The 21110-nt window shown below is 33.2% G+C and overlaps 4 protein-coding genes across 4 annotated transcripts; 2 read left to right on the top strand and 2 right to left on the bottom strand.

Moving 5' to 3' along the window:
• Window positions 1-271: 271 nt before the first annotated feature.
• On the bottom strand, window positions 272-2539 carry LOC146904791 (uncharacterized). The gene is made up of 2 exons (XM_085722784.1): window positions 2399-2539; window positions 272-970 (listed from the first exon to the last, which is right to left on the bottom strand). Exon 2 carries the CDS (start codon window positions 966-968, stop codon window positions 273-275), a length of 696 nt encoding a protein of 231 aa, XP_085578910.1. The 5' UTR covers window positions 969-970; window positions 2399-2539; the 3' UTR covers window position 272.
• Window positions 2540-2647: 108 nt separating this feature from the next.
• LOC146904792 (uncharacterized) lies at window positions 2648-7269 on the top strand. Its single transcript, XM_085722785.1, has 5 exons — window positions 2648-2786; window positions 3690-3877; window positions 4447-4545; window positions 4657-4808; window positions 6729-7269. The coding sequence occupies exons 2-5, from the start codon at window positions 3695-3697 to the stop codon at window positions 7114-7116; spliced, it is 822 nt and encodes a 273-aa protein (XP_085578911.1). The 5' UTR covers window positions 2648-2786; window positions 3690-3694; the 3' UTR covers window positions 7117-7269.
• A 5050-nt stretch (window positions 7270-12319) lies between these two features.
• LOC146904793 (uncharacterized) lies at window positions 12320-13480 on the bottom strand. The gene is made up of 2 exons (XM_085728368.1): window positions 13067-13480; window positions 12320-12430 (listed from the first exon to the last, which is right to left on the bottom strand). The coding sequence occupies exons 1-2, from the start codon at window positions 13478-13480 to the stop codon at window positions 12320-12322; spliced, it is 525 nt and encodes a 174-aa protein (XP_085584494.1).
• Window positions 13481-18262: 4782 nt separating this feature from the next.
• On the top strand, window positions 18263-20852 carry LOC146904794 (proline dehydrogenase 2, mitochondrial-like). The gene is made up of 4 exons (XM_085722665.1): window positions 18263-18957; window positions 19536-20181; window positions 20272-20512; window positions 20607-20852. The coding sequence occupies exons 1-4, from the start codon at window positions 18409-18411 to the stop codon at window positions 20644-20646; spliced, it is 1476 nt and encodes a 491-aa protein (XP_085578791.1). The 5' UTR covers window positions 18263-18408; the 3' UTR covers window positions 20647-20852.
• The last annotated feature ends 258 nt before the right edge of the window (window positions 20853-21110 follow it).

Consider the following 21110-nt stretch of genomic DNA (forward strand, 5'->3'; position numbering starts at 1 on the left):
ATATATATATATATAGGGTTTTGCTAGAAGACACATTTTGTGAAGGTGTCTTTTAGCAAGTTACTCTATGAGCATTTGCGAAAAGACACCAACTTACTTTTATGAAGGTGTCTTTTAGCAAAGTTATAACTAAAAAGTGAAAATCACACCTTGAGGTGTGACTTGCTAAAAGACACCACCAAAGGGTGGCTTGTAGCAAAACCCATATATATATATATATATATATATATATATATATATATATATATATAACAGCACAGCAATCAACCCATTCAGAAATCCAACCATTTCTGAAAATAGACACATGTTGTTGGAGAGACAACGCCATCCGTTGAACAAAAGCTCATCCGTTGACAAGAAAAACATGGAAAGGGAGTCGAGTCAGCAGATTTCTTTTCACCCTTGCTTTTGCACATGTAACAAGTTTTGCCAACAGGAATAGATGCAAAATCCCCATATCCAGTACTTGTCATCTGCATTATCTCATCATCTAAAACCAAAGTTTGCAAAATCTCTTCTATTTGTTCTCCCGTGACTTGAGTTGTGATGACCCCACTCCTTTTAACCCACTCCAAACATCCATCACATGTGGAAACTCTCTCCAATGAAATGCATTGCAAGCACACTTTCTTTAGAGCGTCTATAAAAAGCGTATCAAGACTCCCTTCGCTGTAAAAATGCCCACCAGTTATATCCTTGGAAGGCTCAAATTCTGTTCCCATGTAGATCTTTATACCTTTGTTTTTAATGGAAGGAAGTTCCTTTACCATACTCTTGTTTATAAGTGCCTTCATGTGTTTATTAAGCGCAGCAATAGGAAGGTTTGTTTCTCTTCTCATGTCTGTTTTTGAGATCCCTGAGTTTTCCTTGCTAAGTATAAGGTCATAGAGTATACGCTCTTCATCTGGCAGCGCCGACAGTTTTTGTCGTTTCTGTTGAGAGGAACCAGATTCTTGCAAACGTTTCATTCCTTACAAGGGAAAAATGTCAAAGCAGAGTATAATTAATTATATCATTCAAATGGTTAATTGAAAATTGAAAGTACTTTACAGTTTACACTTTCAAGTAAATAATACTTTTCCTTAAAATGAAGTTATAAATTAAAATGTTGAGTGAATCAATAATAAAGATTCTTTAAACCATATCCGTCTCAAATTTTGGAACATGGAAAAAACAAAATAGGCACTATGACAAGTCAATATGCATATTGTACACAAAATGATCAATTATTTTAACACATCTATGATTGACTATGACAACACCAAACACATAACAAGTAGCAGAATCCAAAATTTATAAGCGATAAAGTGACCAGAAACCTTTGAATAAAACACCAAAAGCCATGAATCATGATGAAATAGCAAAATAAATCGCCCAATGTAACTATGAAGCCACGGTTCGGCCTGAGCAGTCATTGGCATGACGTAAGATATAAAATATACAAAAGGGTCTATCAATTCCAAAAATATTTAATATATTGCTTCCATCATCTAAACTATAATCAGTACCATAGCACAAGCAATTTTCTAAACTCTCAACTAACTGGTTTTTTGCAGTACTGCATGTTTGATTCTCAGTTTCATACTACATTTTTACTTGAAACATATTGTGTAACCCTTTTGTAGGTGAGTTTACGAGTACGGTATTAACTTGTGGAACTTCAAACACTGCTTTCACTTCTGAAAGATTTAAGGCTAGTTGGGAATTAAATTGTGAATACACATTACAACTTCAAATGGTATTTGAATTGGAAAGACCTAAAACTTATAATAAACTTTAGGGGAAATTACATTGACCTCCCCTGAGGTTTAATCAAATGTCACAAACCTCCCCTTTAGTTTTAATTTGATCACTAACCTCCCTTATTATTTAAATTAATGACACCAAGCCCCCCCTCTTGATTAACGCCGTTGGTTACCGTCGTCCAAACAGAAATCACCTCCGACAAAGAAGGCCCTACATCCCCATTTCATGTTTCTGTTGCATTCTTCTTAAACAACCGAATTGATTCGGAAATAAAAAAGAAATCAAATTGCTGCTGTGGTGTATTCTTAATTTTTATATTAGGAAAAATGAATTTTTAATCTACCAGCGTATTTCATAAAAAACCTCAAATAATGAACCATATAAATGCTTTTCAACCTCTTGTTCATGATACCACTCTGCTTAACAAACAGAGCAATGCAATTTTGCACTGAATAGCTATTGTCAATAAACAATTTTCTAAACAATTAAGCAATTAACTAAACAATAAACAATTAATCAACTGTGACGATGTGTTTATTTGAAATAGAGTCTCTAATTCACAGTTTTATTTTCAAATTCGCACTAATACAGTTGATGATAATTAAAATGCGATAGAATTTAGCTTGAACAAAGAGAGGGAAAGGAAACTTACTTGCAGTTTCAAGCGACCGCCGATTCTCGCCGGGAAAAATGGAGTTTTCCGGCGAAGTGTGACTCCAAATGGGTTTTTGAGACAACAAGGGGAAAAACGGCACAAGCTCTGTATATAACAAATAGGTTTTTTTTTTTTTTTTGAGGAAATAACAAATAGTAGTAGGTTTAATTGCAAAGTTTAAGGAATAATAAAAAAATATTAAGGGGACACGTGTATATGATTTTATTGGCTTGCTTGCGTGGCTTTCCCTTGTAAATTATTTCTCTATAAAAAAAAAAAAAAGAGAGAGAGAGAGAGAGAGAGATAGTAGAAGAAGAAGAAGAAGAAGAAGACATTAAAACGGTGCGGATTTAGAAGGTTGTCTTGCATTGCACACTTCACTCAGGTTTTTTTCTCTTCTCTTCAATTAGGTTAATTAAACCCTATCATATGATTTCTTAAATTAAATTAACCCTTTTAATCATCATCTTCATCTCGCTAAAAAGCTACGATCTTGACTTGATTCTCAATTGATTTCTCAATTAGTCTTTAGTTTACTTCGTAGGAGCTTCTGATCTATGAATCATTGGCACAGACACAACACAACACACGCATACACCAATAATAATTTAAGGAGTTTAATTGGGATGCACCGTCAGTGTAAATTACATCCAATAGGAAAACACTACATTGCTGTCTACGCCTAATTTTTAATGGTTTTTTTAGAAATAATTACCAATTACTACATTCTCATTGGATGTCGGTGCAAATATTTGTTAACAATGTCATTGCATGTTCTATTTTCGCTAATTGAAGAATATGAACATGATTGAATGTGATTATATGGGTTGGTGTAGTCTCGTTGTCGACACACCTTCAACCTGAAGTGTCGGTGCTACACAATGGCGTTGCAAAAGTTTGATCTTCAAACTTTTGATACGTGAATGTGTACTTTGGTGTTGTATTGATATTTGGATGTATCGAAATTGCAAATACATTCACATGTGTGTCTTTTATCAGTTTTGTCCTCGAATTTATTTTTAGACAGTCAATTTAGTACTCGACTGTGTTTTTTTTTTCGTTGTTTCAATTTAGTCCATAAAACTACTAGCAGAAAAGCAACACTTGAACTGTCCGTGTTTGTAATTTCGGTGCATTTATGGACTATAGTGTGACTCTGCCCCTGGTGCTATATATACTTCTGATTATATGGTGGAGTTAAATCCCGACATTTTTTTTCCCTTTAGGTTATATCTGTAGCCTTGAAAAAGTTGTTTCTGATTGGTTATTTTGGTTTTTGACATGGCAGTGAGAATGTATAACAATGTCAGGCCACAACTGGGGGTGCCTCAATTTCAGCCTCAACTTCCAACAAGCTCACAACCTAATGTGTTTGGGAATGCATTTAATGCTGCCGGTTCTGGACTCATTCGAGGTGGATTGGGTGCATATGGAGAAAAAATATTTGGATCCAGCTCTGAATATGTTCAAAGCAATGTATGTATCACTATTCTATTATGTTTTTTGTTCTAGAAAAAATTATGATTCAGTTTAACATACTGATCATGGTTAGAAAACTGTTATAAACTCTTCCATCCCATGTTTCTAAGAATTTTGGTATATCGTTGAAACAATACTGATCTATCGAGTATCCGAAATTAATTTAATTCACAACTTAGCATACATGATGGATGATCTCATGTCGATAATGCTTACATATATGATATCAGTCAAGTCAGGCCCCACTAATTTGGGAAGGAAAATCCAATGCAACTATAAATGATTTCAAATGGCTTTCATTATCTTGCTTTCCTCCATTACTGTTCAGTGTTGTCAGATATCGGCCATGGCAGCGCTATGGCGGATATCGGTGGCGGGTTTTTGGCTTTCCACCATGACCAATTTTGTGAAGGATGGCAGCACCATGGCATCATACTCTGACATGGCGGTGCCATATGACTGGATTTTTACTCCAACATGATCCGCCATCAACAACACTGTTATAGATATTATTTGTACGTGTGAATCGAGGTTTATGTATTAATATCATCTAATTTCAACAACAGATAACTAGGTATTTCTCGGATCCCCAATACTACTTCCAAGTGAACGACCACTATGTTAAGAACAAGTTAAAGGTTGTTTTGTTCCCATTCCTGCACCGGGTAAGCAGTAATGTCACACTTTTCTGCATTCATTTAGTTGAATTTTTTATTTGATTTTGTTGTTTTATCTTTGTCTGCATTGCACTCTTATTTTTGCTTTCTAATGTTCAGGGTCATTGGACTAGAATCACTGAACCAGTAGGAGGTAGACTCTCTTATAAACCTCCAATTTATGACATAAATGCCCCTGACCTGTACATTCCATTGATGGCATTTGGTACCTATGTTGTACTTGCTGGCATTTCACTTGGTCTTCGTGGAAAGTAAGTATACTATTTCTTATATCTTATTTGTGTGTGTGCGCGCGCTTTGTACGTGTGTCCTAGGGCTCCATGCCATAAATTCTCCAGATTAGTCCATAACATAATTTTGTAACTGAATAGATTTCATATCCATGCTGATATTTCTATTATTGTTAATGATAATATCCTTTTCAAAAGTGATTTGAAGATCCCGGAAACGTTATGTACAGTAACTAAATTACAAACTATTTGATACCCAAAGTCTTTGATTAGTACAGTTGTAAAGGAATATATGTTACTCTCTAACTCCGCAATGCAATACTTTGAAGTTTATTTGCTTTGTTCTGTGATGAAGAGTTGGTAAATCACTGAAAGTTTCTTCTGTCTGGTTGTGGCAATGAAAAACATTTTACCGCGATAACATAGTCAGGCTATTATATGCTTCACTTTTCCCAATTTTTTTGTCCAGTGTGTATATAGATAGTTGAGTTCTTGTTCTTTGTTTTTGTTTATAATTGGTGTGTCCAAAATTATATTTTTCTTGTGATTACAAGTAATAGTTATCTTAAGCTCTTAGATGTTATGCGAGTTATAAGTTAGTTTGTGAAAAGGAACATAGCGTTTGAGAGATAAGATGTTGTGGGCTCGAAATCCCGACTAACTTTTGTCATCTCGCCGGAAAAATAAGTATCTGATGTTAGACATTTCAAGCTGTATTGTTATTTTGAAAACTATGTAGCTGTATTTTTGCAAAGCTACACTAAGAATTTAGTTTGGTTTTGTTAGGATAAAGAATATTTATTAGGATTAATCAGGGTAGTTGGCTTGTTAGAAGGGTTATAAACAGAATAAATAACGATGGATAGATATTCTATAAAATTGAGATGTGTGTGTAAAATGAGGAATCCACTGTTAGGAAGATTCATTCTATAAAATTGAGAGTTGTGTGTAAAATGAGGAATTCACTGTTATGATAAAGAAATGTTATGTGCAGTAATTAAATCACAAACTATTTTGATACCCAGAGTCTTTGATTAGTACAATTGTAAAGGAATATACGTGGCTCTCTAACTCCTCAATGCCATACTTTGAAGTTTATTTTCTTTGTTTTGCGATGAAGAGTTGGTGAATCACTTTGTGAAAGTTTCTTGTGTCTGGTTGTAGCAGTGCATGGTTATTGTGCAATAAAAACATTGTACTGCATTAACAGACTCCGGCTTTAATATGCCTCAGTTTTCCAATTGTTCTTGTCCAGTATGTATATGTATAGTTGAGTCCTTTTCTTGTTTTTGTTTTATAATTGTTGTTCCGAAATTATATTTTTCTTGTGATTACATGTGATAGTTATTTTCTTACTCTTTAGATTTTATGTGAGTGATAAGGTGGTTTGTGAAAAGGAACATAGCGGTTTTTCAGAGATATGTTGTGTCGCGGGTTCAAATTCCCCACTAATATTACTCAGAACTATTTACTAACATTTGTCGTTTCGTCTGGAAAAATAAGTCTCTTTGATATTATATACACTGCAAGTTGTATTGTAATTTTGAATATTCCATAGCTGTTTTTTTATAAGTTACACCAAGAATTTAGTTTGGTTTTGTTAGGATAAAGAATATTTATTAGGATTAATTTGGGTTGTTGGCTTGTAAGAAGGGGTATAAATAGAATAAATAAGGATGGATAGATTCGATCTATAAAACTGAGAGTTGTATGTAAAATGAAAAATCTATTGTGTCGATACCTGTGTCCTACCTCAATCATTCATTCAATAAAACCCTTCTTCTTTTTTTCTTTCTGATTCTTTCTACCAGTTTTCTGTTTCAATTACTCCGGGTTCCTACCAGGTTTCTAGTGTTAAGTTTGGTTCTATCTGAACTTATTAATTTTTTTCCCACCTAGTTTATTGTAGTTTCTTATACATACTGTATTTGTTTCTGCCAGGTTTAGTCCTGAAGCATTAAACTGGTTATTCATCAAGGGAATGGTTGGTTGGTTTATGCAAACAGCACTACTTAAAGTGACATTGCTTTCATTAGGAAGTGGAGAAGCACCGCTATTGGACATCGTATCATATGCAGGGTATACTTTTGCGGGCATGTCTTTGGCTGTTCTTGGAAAAATAATATCTGGTTACTCCTACTACGTTTTGATGCCATGGTTCTGCTTATGCATGGCAATATTCTTAGTTAAAACGGTGAAAAGAGTCCTTTTTGCCGAAGTCAGGAGTTATGACTCGAGTAAACACCACTATCTCTTGCTCTTCATTGCTTTGGCTCAGTTCCCATTGTTCATGTGGCTTGGAAACATCACTGTCAATTGGTTTATATGAAGTGCTAGTATTTACAATGTACTATAGTTTAACTTAGTAATATTTTTTGGTTGTCAATTTTGGATAATATATATAGTAACATAGACTTTTCCTCTCTCTCCCTTGCTTTTATTTAATGGATACCATAGCTATGTAATTATGAGCCTTTTCACATAGATTTTTTTTTTTCCTTCTTTCAGTATGGCCTTCAATAAATTTGGCTCTTTTGCCCCCCCAAAGCCGTTCGTTGCTTTGTTTCGTAATTCCCAAACGACTTTTTTTGTGTGTTTAAAAGTTCTTCGGTAAATATCTACCAAACAAACATTGTTTTATAGGCTTTTTGAGCAAATAGAGGGGTCAAATGAGCAACCATCACCTTCAATTGGGGGTAGAGGTGTCAATATCATGGGGCCTTGAAATTTTGGCCCCAGCCCACATAGTAATGGGGCTTAAAAATCCACAAGATTAAAAGGCCCACATTCATGCAAGCCCACAAATCAAAAGCCCTCAAGGCCCCAAGCCCCAAAATTTCTATAAACATTTTCTTTTAAAGTTTTTTTTTAAAAAAAAAAAACTATTTTTAAAGTTTTTTTTAATTCAAAACAACTTATTTATACAAAATAGCTTATTACGATTTCATTTTAAAAAATAACTTATTCAAAACAACTTATTTATGCAAAACAGCTTATTTATACAAAACAACTTATTTATGCAAATCAGCTTATTCGAAACAACTTATTTATACAAAATAGCTTATTTGTGCAAAACAGCTTATTCAAAACAACTTATTTATACAAAACAGCTTATTTGTGCAAAACAACTTATTCAAAACAGCTTATTTATGCAAAACAGCTTATTTGTGCAAAACAGCTTATTCAAAACAGCTTATTTATGCAAAACAGCTTATTCGAAACAACTTATTTATACAAAATAGCTTATTTGTGCAAAACAGCTTATTCAAAACAACTTATTTATACAAAACAGCTTATTTGTGCAAAACAGCTTATTCAAAACAACTTATTTATGCAAAACAGCTTATTCGAAACAACTTATTTATACAAAATAGCTTATTTGTGCAAAACAGCTTTTCAAAACAGCTTATTTATACAAAACAGCATATTCTGATTTCATTTTAAAAAACAACTTATTCAAAACAGCTTATTTATTCAAAAACAACTTATTCAAAACAGCTTATTTATGCAAAACAACTTATTTATGCAAAAACAGCTTATTCGAAACAACTTATTTATACAAAACAGCTTATTTGTGCAAAACAGCTTATTCAAAACAACTTATTTATGCAAAACAGCTTATTTGTGCAAAACTTCTTATTCAAAAGAACTTATTTATGCAAAACAGCTTATTCGAAACAACTTATTTATACAAAATAGCTTATTAGTGCAAAACAACTTATTTATGCAAAACAACTTACTTATGCAAAAACAGCTTATTCGAAACAACTTATTTATACAAAATAGCTTATTTGTGCAAAACAGCTTATTTAAAACAACTTATTTATGCAAAACAGCTTATTTGTGCAAAACAGCTTATTCAAAACAGCTTATTTATGCAAAACAGCTTATTCGAAACAACTTATTTATACAAAATAGCTTATTTGTGCAAAACAGCTTATTCAAAACAACTTATTTATACAAAACAGCTTATTTGTGCAAAACAGCTTTTCAAAACAGCTTATTTATACAAAACAGCATATTCCGATTTCATTTTAAAAAACAACTTATTCAAAACAGCTTATTTATGCAAAAAAACTTATTCAAAACAGCTTATTTATGCAAAAACAACTTATTTATGCAAAAACAGCTTATTCGAAACAACTTATTTATGCAAAATAGCTTATTTGTGCAAAACAGCTTATTCAAAACAGCTTATTTATGCAAAACAGCTTATTCGAAACAACTTATTTATGCACAAATAAGCTGTTTTGTATAAATAAGTTGTTTTGAATAAGCTGTTTTGCACAAATAAGCTATTTTGTATAAATAAGTTGTTTCGAATAAGCTGTTTTGCATAAATAAGTTGTTTTGAATAAGCTGTTTTTGCACAAATAAGCTGTTTTGCATAAATAAGTTGTTTTGAATAAGCTGTTTTGCACAAATAAGCTGTTTTGTATAAATAAGTTGTTTCGAATAAGCTGTTTTGCATAAATAAGCTGTTTTGAATAAGCTGTTTTGCACAAATAAGCTGTTTTGCATAAATAAGTTGTTTTGAATAAGCTGTTTTGCACAAATAAGCTATTTTGCATAAATAAGTTGTTTTGAATAAGCTGTTTTTGCACAAATAAGCTGTTTTGTATAAGTAAGTTGTTTTGAATAAGCTGTTTTGCACGAATAAGCTGTTTTGAATAAGCTGTTTTGCATAAATAAGCTGTTTTGAATAAGCTGTTTTGCACAAATAAGCTGTTTTGCATAAATAAGTTGTTTTGAATAAGCTGTTTTGCACAAATAAGCTGTTTTGTATAAATAAGTTGTTTTGAATAAGCTGTTTTGCACAAATAAGCTATTTTGTATAAATAAGTTGTTTCGAATAAGCTGTTTTGCATAAATAAGCTGTTTTGAATAAGCTGTTTTGCACAAATAAGCTGTTTTGCATAAATAAGTTGTTTTGAATAAGCTGTTTTGCACAAATAAGCTATTTTGCATAAGTAAGTTGTTTTGAATAAGCTGTTTTTGCACAAATAAGCTGTTTTGTATAAGTAAGTTGTTTTGAATAAGCTGTTTTGCACGAATAAGCTGTTTTGCATAAATAAGCTGTTTTGAATAAGCTGTTTTGCATAAATAAGCTGTTTTGAATAAGCTGTTTTGCACAAATAAGCTGTTTTGCATAAATAAGTTGTTTTAAATAAGCTGTTTTGCACAAATAAGCTATTTTGTATAAATAAGTTGTTTCGAATAAGCTGTTTTTGCATAAGTAAGTTGTTTTGCATAAATAAGTTGTTTTGAATAAGTTGTTTTGCATAAATAAGCTGTTTTGAATAAGTTATTTTTTAAAATTAAATCGGAATATGTTGTTTTGTATAAATAAGCTGTTTTGAATAAGCTGTTTTGCACAAATAAGCTGTTTTGTATAAATAAGTTGTTTTGAATAAGCTGTTTTGCACAAATAAGCTATTTTGTATAAATAAGTTGTTTTGAATAAGTTGTTTTGCACAAATAAGCTATTTTGGATAAATAAGTTGTTTTGAATAAGCTGTTTTGCACAAATAAGCTATTTTGCATAAATAAGTTGTTTTGAATAAGCTGTTTTGCACAAATAAGCTGTTTTGTATAAATAAGTTGTTTTGAATAAGCTGTTTTGCACAAATAAGCTATTTTGTATAAATAAGTTGTTTCGAATAAGCTGTTTTGAATAAATAAGCTGTTTTGAATAAGTTGTTTTGCATAAATATGTTGTTTTGCATAAATAAGTTGTTTTGAATAAGTTGTTTTTTAAAATGAAATCGTAATAAGCTGTTTTGCATAAATAAGCTGTTTTGAATAAGCTGTTTTTTAAAACAAGATTGTAGTAAGCTGTTGAGAAAAAAATTATAATATGGGGCTTTATTAGGCCCACAAATAAATAGATTTTATAGTGGGCTTGGCCCCAAATAATTCTTTTCAATTAGGGGGCTTTAATTTAGTGGGCTTGGTGGGGGCTTTTTTAAGTGGGCTTTGAAATTTGGGGCTCTATTGACACCTCTAATTGGGGGGCTAATCACACGTGACTCTCAATGTGTGTATTTCCAGATGATATAATTTGTCTCTAGTTAGAGAATTAATAGCATAAGTAAAATTTATTATTATATTTTGTAATTTGTTTTATTCTTTAATTAATGTCTTTAGAGCGAAAGTTATCATTTGGTTTAAAACAAAACGAAGCCACTGGCGTCATTCTTTGCAAAGAATAATGTTTTTGTACAAGAATAGTGTGGTAACGGTACATAAATGTCCTTTTAAACAAAATTTTATAGTTTGTTGAAATTTCCAGTGCCTAGAAGAGGAACTTAACCATGTATGATGATACGTTAATAGAGGAAAAAGATGCCATTACTATATCAGATTGACTCCTTTAAAAGGCACAAATTGTCTATTAAATTGACGACTTTCAATAAACTTGGATCAATTGCATTTTTTGTGTTAAATAAAAATCGTCACAGTAATTTGAAGTTTGAAATAAGTAAAACTTGATCAACAGTTATTTTGATTTGAATTTGGATTCTTTCAAACTATTTATCCATAATTTGAAACTCATTAACCACTTGCTTAATTCATTTGCATTTGAAATTAATCAAATTATGTAAAACATATAAACGAAATTATATCAAAAATAAAAAATACTATAATTCATATTTACATGTGCAATAGGAAGATTTGAGAAAAAAATCATACAATTTTTACATGAATTATGTATAGGTAAGAGAAATTAATATCTTGTGTTAAAATGTTACGCCTAAGGCCCAACAAGATCATGTGAAAGTGTGTCCAAAAATAAAAGAGATTTACTTTTCCCACCCTACTGCCTTCTCGCGCGTCCTGCAAAAATTCCAAAAATACCCCTGGTCCGGATTACATATTCCGAACCAGATTGTTAGTGTTTCCGGAAAATAAAATCCAGACAAATACGATATGAATATTTTGTGTCTTTCTTTGATGTCAAGGGTCTCTGTTGACCGTTATACGACCCCCGCATAAGCTGCAATGCAATTGCAGGGGTCGTATGAGCGGTCAACAATGACCATGACACCACAAACACTCCTAAAAGCTACCTAAAAAACTAAATTTTTTTGAAGAAAATGTAAGAAAGGAGGTGAAGAAGAATGAAGGAAAATGTTGAAGATCCAAGCCTTTTTATAGCCTTAAACAAGTCCTATGTCATTTGGAAGTCAAATAAAACGTGTTTTTCATTCAAAACCGTCCAAAAAACGCTTTCAAACTCCACTAACCGGCCAAAGCTTTGGTGAAACGTCACCGACCAAATTGTTACTGAGTGGTTCCGGATTTTATAATCCGGAATGCATGCAGTATTTCCGGATTATATAGTCCGAACGGCACCAGAATAGCATAAATGATGATTCTTTTGGGAAGGTGGTTCGAATAGGAGCTTTTGAACTCGATCCTGCCGGCCTGCCAACTGACATGTTACGATCGGCAGGCTGACATAATCGAGTTCATAAGAACCTCTTCTTTGGAGTTAGATTTGCAACACAATGAAGAAAGGCAAGGTGTTTTCAAGAGGATTTCTTTGAGTTAGATCCTGTTGCCTTGCCAAATGACATATTCATCTGGCAGGCAGCAAGATCTAACTCATAGAAACCTCTTGATATTTTTGAGTTATCTATCTATCAAGGAGGCATCAAGGACTATCTATATATTTTTGACAGCATGCTGAGGATCTTCATCATGCCGTTATATAGAGATCTATATATTTAAAACAGCATGAGAAAGATCCTCAGCTTGATGACAAAAATTTGCATAGTTTGTTTTGCTGTGTTTGTGTGTTTTGATGGTATTTAAGGTGAAAACCGGAGAGAATGTATTTATAGAGGTCCTTGGATGTTGTGGACCACATAAACTCTTAGTGCAATGTGGTCCATACAAAAGAATCTTATGCTAAGGTATTCTGGATTTCATTTTCCGAAATACACTTACGCCCTATGTTTTTCCGGATTTAGTAATCCGAAAAGCATATATTTGGTGATTTTATCGATTAAATGAACATCTTTGCCGTAAATTAAAACACAACAAAACACGCAATTAATCTCAACAACACATAACTAACACGCAATAAAACACACAATTAAAACATAATGCAACAACTTAATTCAACAACACATAACTAACACGCAATAAAACACGCAATTAAAACATAATGCAACAACTTAATTCAACAACACATAACTAACACGCAATTAAAACAACATAAAACACGCGATTAATTAAAACATAACACATTATCACGGATCATCTAAACTAACTTCTTCCTCCTCTGGACCCTCCAGCAGAGCTCTGATCTCTTCGTAGTTCCTGGGCCGGTGCAAACTTTTCAGAATTTGTTCAGCAGATCTAACCAACGAAGCGTCCAACTCGATCGGTCCTCTAGCGATGTGCTGACCAAAGACAGAGAACGTGGTTCTCACGTCGCCATCGTTTGTGAGTTTCATCCAGCTGAAGCGTAGAAATCTGGCTGAGTCGGACAATGGACATCGATATTCAACACCGACCACCCTCTTCGTGTCTCTGTGGTTGAGTTGACGGTTGATTTGATCCAGCTCATCCTTCAACCCGGAGAGGGTGACATCGTCGCGAATCTTAAACAGATGGGGTGGTGTTCCACCGTTGTAGTAGATTGCCGCTAGCTTGGTGTTCGGATCAAAGCCAGGGAATTCCATGATTTTTTTCCTGGTGTAGTTTACTTGTAATGAAATCAGGGACCCCTATTTATAGAGGTATTTGGGCGTTGTGGACCACAAAAATTGTCGGTGCAACGTGGGCCACATAGAAGAATCCAATGCTGAATCAATCCGAATTCTAAAATCCGAACCAACCCTCACCATACACGAAGGCGGAAGTTCTCCTTTGATTAACCCCATTATCGTCTTTTTCCGGAATATATAATCCGGAATGTATGTGCATTCCGAATTATACATTCCGGATTGCACCAGAACCTTTTGGCCGGTGGTCTGCACCACAAAGAAAACGTTTTTCAAACGTTTTGGGCGGTGGTCAAGTGTAAAAACATGTTTTTTGACCGGCATTGATGGCTTCCCCACCGTTTTTTATCCCCCTCCCATATAAATATGGTCCTCTTCTACAATTTCTCACACCTTCTTCTTTCTTCTCTTCTCCTCTTCTACAACGATGGGTTTCCATCGTTGGCCTTTCATAGAAAGAGGCCTCTTTGGAAATCCATCAGGGGTCATATGATCAGTCAATAGGGTAGGGGTGAGTCTGAATCTGAGGTTGGTTTGCATGGGTGTCATGTTGACCATCATGGTCTCTTGTTCCTTAGAGGCACATGTGCCCCCTCTGTCTCCCCACCAACATCATTTCTTCTTCCCTGCCATCTTCTTTCCTCCCACCCTCTTTCCTCTCCATCAGTGGCTGGAGTTAGAGCTGGAGCCACTGGTATAGCTTATGTAATAGGATAGGATTAGAAATAGTTTTAGGATGTAATAAACTTAAAAAGCTTGAAAGCTTGAAAATTATTGTAATGTATTGTGCATATTTTAATAAAATGATTTCTTTTTATTCTTATGTCTTTTTATTTGTGTTTATTATTTTTATTCGCAATTAATTTTAATTTTACTTCTGCTAAAATACTATTCCGGATTTTAAAATCCGGAAACATCTGAAAAATACTAACAATTCATTCCGGAATATGAAATTCGGACCAGGGTAAAATTGGAAAAAAATAGGGCGAGCGAGGAAAGGCATAGGGTGGGAAAAGTAATACTCAAAATAAAATCATGTGAAAGTGTGTTTGTTGTTTATAAATATTCACAATTTTTGGATATAATTTGATCATTTGCTATGCACGAAGGGAAAGTTGGATACAAAAAATTTGCATGAAAAAGTTATGTCATTATTATAACATGAGAAAAACCATTAACATACAGATACCTCATTTGAATTTGATTAGAAAAATACAAGTATAAAACTCACTTGAAGAAGATCTCAAGTGATTGCCTTGAGTAGAAAATATTATTCCATATTTTAGGCCTTAAAATTTTGTTCATTGCTAGTATTTTTCCCCATAAAAACTATTATTTCTATAAAATTATGAAATGAATTTATATTTAGATTGGTATTGGGAGTACAAGTTTTCATCCTAAATACTCAATTATCCTATTATATATATCTCTCTCTCAATTAATAAATACTCCATTAACTTGAGTTATCTTGTCTTTTTTTTATAGAAGAGTTTTCTTATCCTATCCTGTTACTTATTAGTTTGTAATCAAAGCAAGTCATATTAAAATTCAATTTAACCCTAAATATATAGCTTTTTAAATCACCCTAAGTATATAGTTGGATCACCTTTAAAGCAAGCAAATGTGTGTGTATATAAGGAAGTAAGTTACTCCCACTTGATTTTGACTAAAAACCCAATCTTCACAATTTTAAACTAAAGATGAAGTTGTTTTTAGTTATAGGTTTGTGTTTTGATGATGTTCATTAGCTAGGTTTATTTGATGATGTGTTTATGTTGATTAGTTTTTACTTAGAACCGTGTTAAAACACCTAGTAATCTTTGCATCATTGTGTCATGTGATCCCTAGATGTCTTGTGTGTTGTTGTGTACAGAAAATTTCATTTTTGAGTGACAAAGTCCTTCTTTGGGATGCTTGATTTGATTCATGGTTCATTGATTCATATCAAGCATTCTTTCTGATATGTTTCCTTATGTCTCACACCTTTTGATTCGATTCAAGATTTCATGAATCATATCAACAGTGAATCGATTCAAACTATCTTGAATCGTATCTTTGGTTCTGTATGGACCTTGTTTTTGCCTGTGTGAATCGATTCAGTATTTGATGAATCGTATCAATCTTAATCTGAGTTCATTTGAATTGATTCATATATATATGTTGATTCGTATCATTCTTCATTATTCAAATTGCCTATTTCCAACGGTCTGAATCGATTCGTATACTTAGTGAATTGAGTTACTTAGTTGTTTTTGGGAGAATTTTTGCACTTCCCACTCTTTTCTAATATATACTCATATCCCTATAACACCCAAACCACTTAATCATTTGCATCTATTCTCTCTAGAGTCTCCAAACCTCATTTTCCATTTATTCTTCAGATTAAACACTTTTTCGTTGATTGGGAATCAATGATTTAAAGTGAATTGAGTAATTTCATTCCACCTTCAAGGGTATTGGAGGTTCTTCTTAACCTTCTTGAGTTGAAGGGAATCCAACCACCGGACAGAGCAAAGAAGAGTTCGAGCGAAGGGCTTCAAGCATTGCACGAGTGATTGATGATTCGAAGACTTAAAAAAACATCAATTTCAAAGGTATTTGAAGATTGGGGGAATGATTGAATAGAAATTGATAATTAGGGTAATTGAAGGAGTTCTTGTAATCACAACATTGTAATCAAACATACAATTTTCGTGGAAGTCCTTGGTGAAGACGTTTTCTACCAAGAAGAGTTGATGTACCCTGAAGCGAGGACGAAACGGGAAACTATAAATCTCAGTATCGTTTAAGAAAAGTTGATGTAATATCAACTATCTGAATTATTAAGTTGTTCTAACTTACCTTATGTTATGTGATATTTGTTTAATTTTTAATAAAATTGATTTAGTTTCTTACAAAAAGATAAAGATAGTAGTATAGTGTGTTTTTTACTTTTCATATGCCAAGATAAAATTGTATCTCCCCATTGTTCTTTTTCTAAGGACCAATCACTTATTTCACAAATATTAACAAAAGTCACCTACGTAGATAATGTGTTTCTTTTTTTGCACACTCCAACTATTAAAACTACAGTTTGTGTATTTTATGTATTTGGTTTAATTGCATGTTTGGTCCCTTATGTTTATTTTAGTTTTCAAGTTGGTCCCTTATGTTTTGAAAGTTTCAAGTTGGTCCCATATGTTTATTTTAGTTTTCAAGCTGGTCTCTTACGTTTTGAAAGTTTCAAGTTAGTCCCTTATGTTTATTTTAGTTTTCAAGTTGGTCTCTTATATTTATTTTAGTTTTCAAGTTGGTCCCTTATGTTTATTTTAGTTTTCAAGTTGGTCCCTTATGTTTTGGACCGACTTGAAAACTAAAATAAACATAAGGGACCAACTTGAAAACTAAAATAAACATAAGGGACCAACTTGAAACTTTCAAAACGTAAGGGACCAACTTGAAAACTTTTAAAACGTAAGGGACCAACTTGAAACTTTCAAAACGTAAGGGACCAACTTAAAAACTAAAATAAACATAAGGGACCAAACATGCAATTAAGCCTATGTATTTAATATTGATTTTACATACTAAAAGAAAAAAAAGAAAAATTAGTATTATTAATCGGGATTGTCTAGAAAAAAATAATTTGCACTTAGTAATTATTTTTTGTCATCTTAGTCGAAATGAAAAGTAAATATCACACAAACATTACCAAATGACAACGCTTAGGTTCCAACTTTGATATCGGTGTCCTCGTGTCACCAAAGATATTGTACTCCCTCCGTTTTGGAAAAAAAAATTGTTTTAAAATGAATGTCACTTTCATGTTTCCAATGTAATAATAATTTTTTCTTTTCAATTGTACCCATCAATTAATATTATATACATTATTTCCAAAATATTATTTTTTCTTTAATGAAAAACAAATCAATAGTTGATTAGAATAATTTAGTAAAATAACATCTCTCTTTCTTTTAATTAATATATTTCTTAATATGTGTGTAAAAATCTTAAACGACATTCATTTTGAAATAGACGAATTAATAATTTTAAAGAGTTATGAACACTTCTTTTAAACAAAGTGATAAATACTATATGAAACTTACACACATAATTATGAGATTTTAGATAAAGATGTCAAACTTGACAATATTTGAATTGTTAACAATTTTTTGTTAACGGTGTTTTTTTAACGGTGTCTATAATTAGAAAAATGAAGAAATAGGAAGGTACTAGAGACTAGAGAGTAAACAATTTCATCATACTTTATGTAGGAAGTAATAAATATTAGTCAAAGGAAGAGATAAAAAGAATCTATCACCATTAGTGTAGTGAGTAAGTTCCAACACATGATGAGTGTAATCCTCGTGGAGTCTGTGTCAGCATTTTGCACGTACTTCGTACAAATCTTAAATTTTGGAACCATCAATTTCTTAGCTGTGTTTGTTTTGTTTGTTGCAACAACTTACCACTTGTACCTCTTAGCTGCCATCCATTTCAACACCATTCCATTTACTCATATTAAACCAACTTACTCCAATAATTTAGGAAACATGACTAAAACAATTTTCTAAATTAAACCAACTTACTCATATTGGTCAGAACCAAAACAAACTTAACAAACTTACTCCTATCCACCAACCAATTCACACATCATCCACTTGACTTCTTCTTTAACTTTTTTAATCACACCCTCCTTTCTTTTAGCATCCACATTCTTCTTTTCACCTCTATTTATACATTACCTTCTAATTCATTCTCACTTCACAAGCATACACATTTTTGTATCTCATTACATTTTCATAGGTCAAGAAGAAAAAAATAATCAAAGGAAACTGGTTTTTTATTCATCATATCAAAACATATATCTTCGTGTTTATATCATATAGATCATCTTTGACCGGTTGATGGCCACCAGAGTAATCCCACCAAGAATTCTAAGGAAACTCCGATACAACACCGCCACAAAACCCTTCCAACCTGCCCTTACCTCGCCCGCTCTCGCTCCTACGTCTAATATTTTAGACCAAAAACCGCCATCATCGACAACAACCCTCCTCCCTCCCGACGCCGAGCTCAACTTCCACGACGTCGAAAAACTCTTTTCGCACGTCCCAACTACCAAACTTCTCAAATCAACTGCCATCCTCCATGCTACCGCGGTCGAGCCAATGGTTGACCTCGGTACATGGATGTTGAGGTCTGATCTCATGCAGACCAATAATCCTTTACGTAACATTGCTATGGCTACCACACGTGCCACTTTTTTCGATCATTTTTGTGCCGGAGAAGATGCTATCACCGCTGGAAAAAGTATTGCCGGGTTGAATGAAGCCGGTTTACGTGGAATGCTGGTTTACGGCGTTGAAGATGCTCATGATAACGCTGGCTGTGATCGCAATCTCAAAGGTTTTCTTCACACCGTTGATGTCAGCAGATCGCTTCCTCCATCTTCGGTAATCTCTTCTTTATTTCATCTCTCTATTTCAAAATGTAACTGTTTTCTTTTTTTGCTTTTTTGGTTCGGTTTCTTCATTGTCACAGAAGAGAGATGCAATCTGCTTTAATGGATCCAAATTCAATTGAGAATAACCGTTTTCATGGTGCTGAGTTCGGCATTCGTGACTGCAACCGCAATTTAATACAGCACTACTGATGACGTTGTTGCTGCTGATGTGATGTGACGTATCTGGTGTCCGTGTCTGATTCCGTGCTCATGAGGAATGAAAAGAAAACTAAGCATGGAACATTGGAATTTGATTCATGAAATCAATCAAAGCATGGATTGGAACAATGGAAATGGAATGGAATTGGAACAAACAAACAATTGTTTTTGGTAAAAGATTCTCAAGCACTAATAAGCCACACAGAAAAAAACTGTGGTTGATGGTGCATTTTTAAATACTTTTTTTAAAATTATGAAGAAAAAAAAATAGGTTATGAATTTGAGGGGTTATTTTAATTTCAAGTTTAATATTATCATTATGAATGTTATGTACTAATGTTTCCAAATTAAACTTTTTTCTGTGTATAGGTAAGCTTTGTGATTGTGAAGATTACTGCAATATGTCCAATGAGTTTGCTAGAAAGAATGAGTGATTTGCTGAGATGGCAGAAGAAGGATCCTTCTTTTGTTTTACCATGGAAGCAAGATTCATTGCCAATTTTCTCTGAGTCAAGTCCTTTGTACCATACAAGGAAGAGACCAGAGCCATTAACTGCAGAAGAAGAGAGTGATCTTGATCTTGCTAACAAGAGATTCCTTGAGCTTTGTCAGAAATGTGTGCAAGCCAATATTCCATTATTGGTTGATGCTGAGCATACTTCAGTTCAACCTGCTATTGATTACTTTACATACTCTTCTGCTATTATGCATAACAAAGGTGAAAACCCTATTGTGTTTGGAACCATTCAGACTTATTTGAAAGATGCTAAGGAGAGAATGTTGTTGGCATCAAAGGCTGCTGAGAAAATGGGGATACCAATGGGATTTAAGTTGGTTAGAGGTGCTTATATGTCTAGTGAAAGAAAATTGGCAGCTGATTTGGGTTATGCTTCTCCAATTCATCACACTATTAAGGATACACATAAGTGTTTCAATGATTGTTCAAATTACATGCTTGAGAAGATTGCTAATGGTCCTGGTGGAGTTGTTCTTGCAACTCATAACATTGAATCAGGTATATATTATATGATATTATGATTTATAAGGAAATTAATGTATGTAATTGAGGGGTATGAGTCTGATTTATTAATGTTGTTTTGTATAGGAAAATTGGCTGCTGCAAAAGCACATGAATTAGGGATTGGAAAGGTGAACCATAAGATGGAATTTGCACAACTATATGGAATGTCTGAGGCACTATCTTTTGGTTTGAGCAATGCAGGGTTTCAAGTTAGCAAGTATATGCCATTTGGTCCTGTTGAGACTGTTATGCCATACCTCTTGAGAAGGGCTGAGGAGAATAGAGGAGTGTTGGCTGCATCAGGCTTTGACAGGCAACTGATGAGGTAAAAATTTCAAAAAAATTTACCATTTCATATTTACTCTTGTTAATTTTGTGTGATTCTGTTTCTGACATTGAATTTGTTTTGTGTGTAACAGGAAGGAGTTGGTCAGGAGAGTAAAAGCTTCTGTGCTTTAAATTTGTTGGATGAGTTGATGGGATGTAATAATGTAGGCAACAGGGTTCACCATTCTGTGTACAAATTAGAGAGAATCCTGTAATTTGCTTAAATTTTGTGCATTCAAGTTAATGAAATGTGCATTTGTCTCAAGTGTATTGATCCACATTTCCACTTGTTTGTACATTAATGCCATTGAATTGTTTAAGAAATTGTTATTCATAAAGTGTCTTATGTGTTTGAGGTGATTCCATTTGAATTTGGTTAGAAAACTACAAATACAAAAATGCAAATGAAAATAATAAGAAAGCAACTTGTGCAATACAAAAAGGTAAATGGAAATAATTTAAGGTAGCAACTTGTGCTTGAATTTGGCTATGACTGGTAGCCATCACTATTGCATATAAATGTTGAAAGAGATCAATTTGGTTTTGATAAAGTAAAGGGGGACTGATACCGACATATTAAGCATGATCTTTCATGA

Source organism: Medicago sativa, chromosome 7 (genome assembly GCF_051527215.1).
Source record: "Medicago sativa cultivar Bolivia chromosome 7, Bolivia_mono, whole genome shotgun sequence".
Lineage (NCBI taxonomy): Eukaryota > Viridiplantae > Streptophyta > Magnoliopsida > Fabales > Fabaceae > Medicago > Medicago sativa.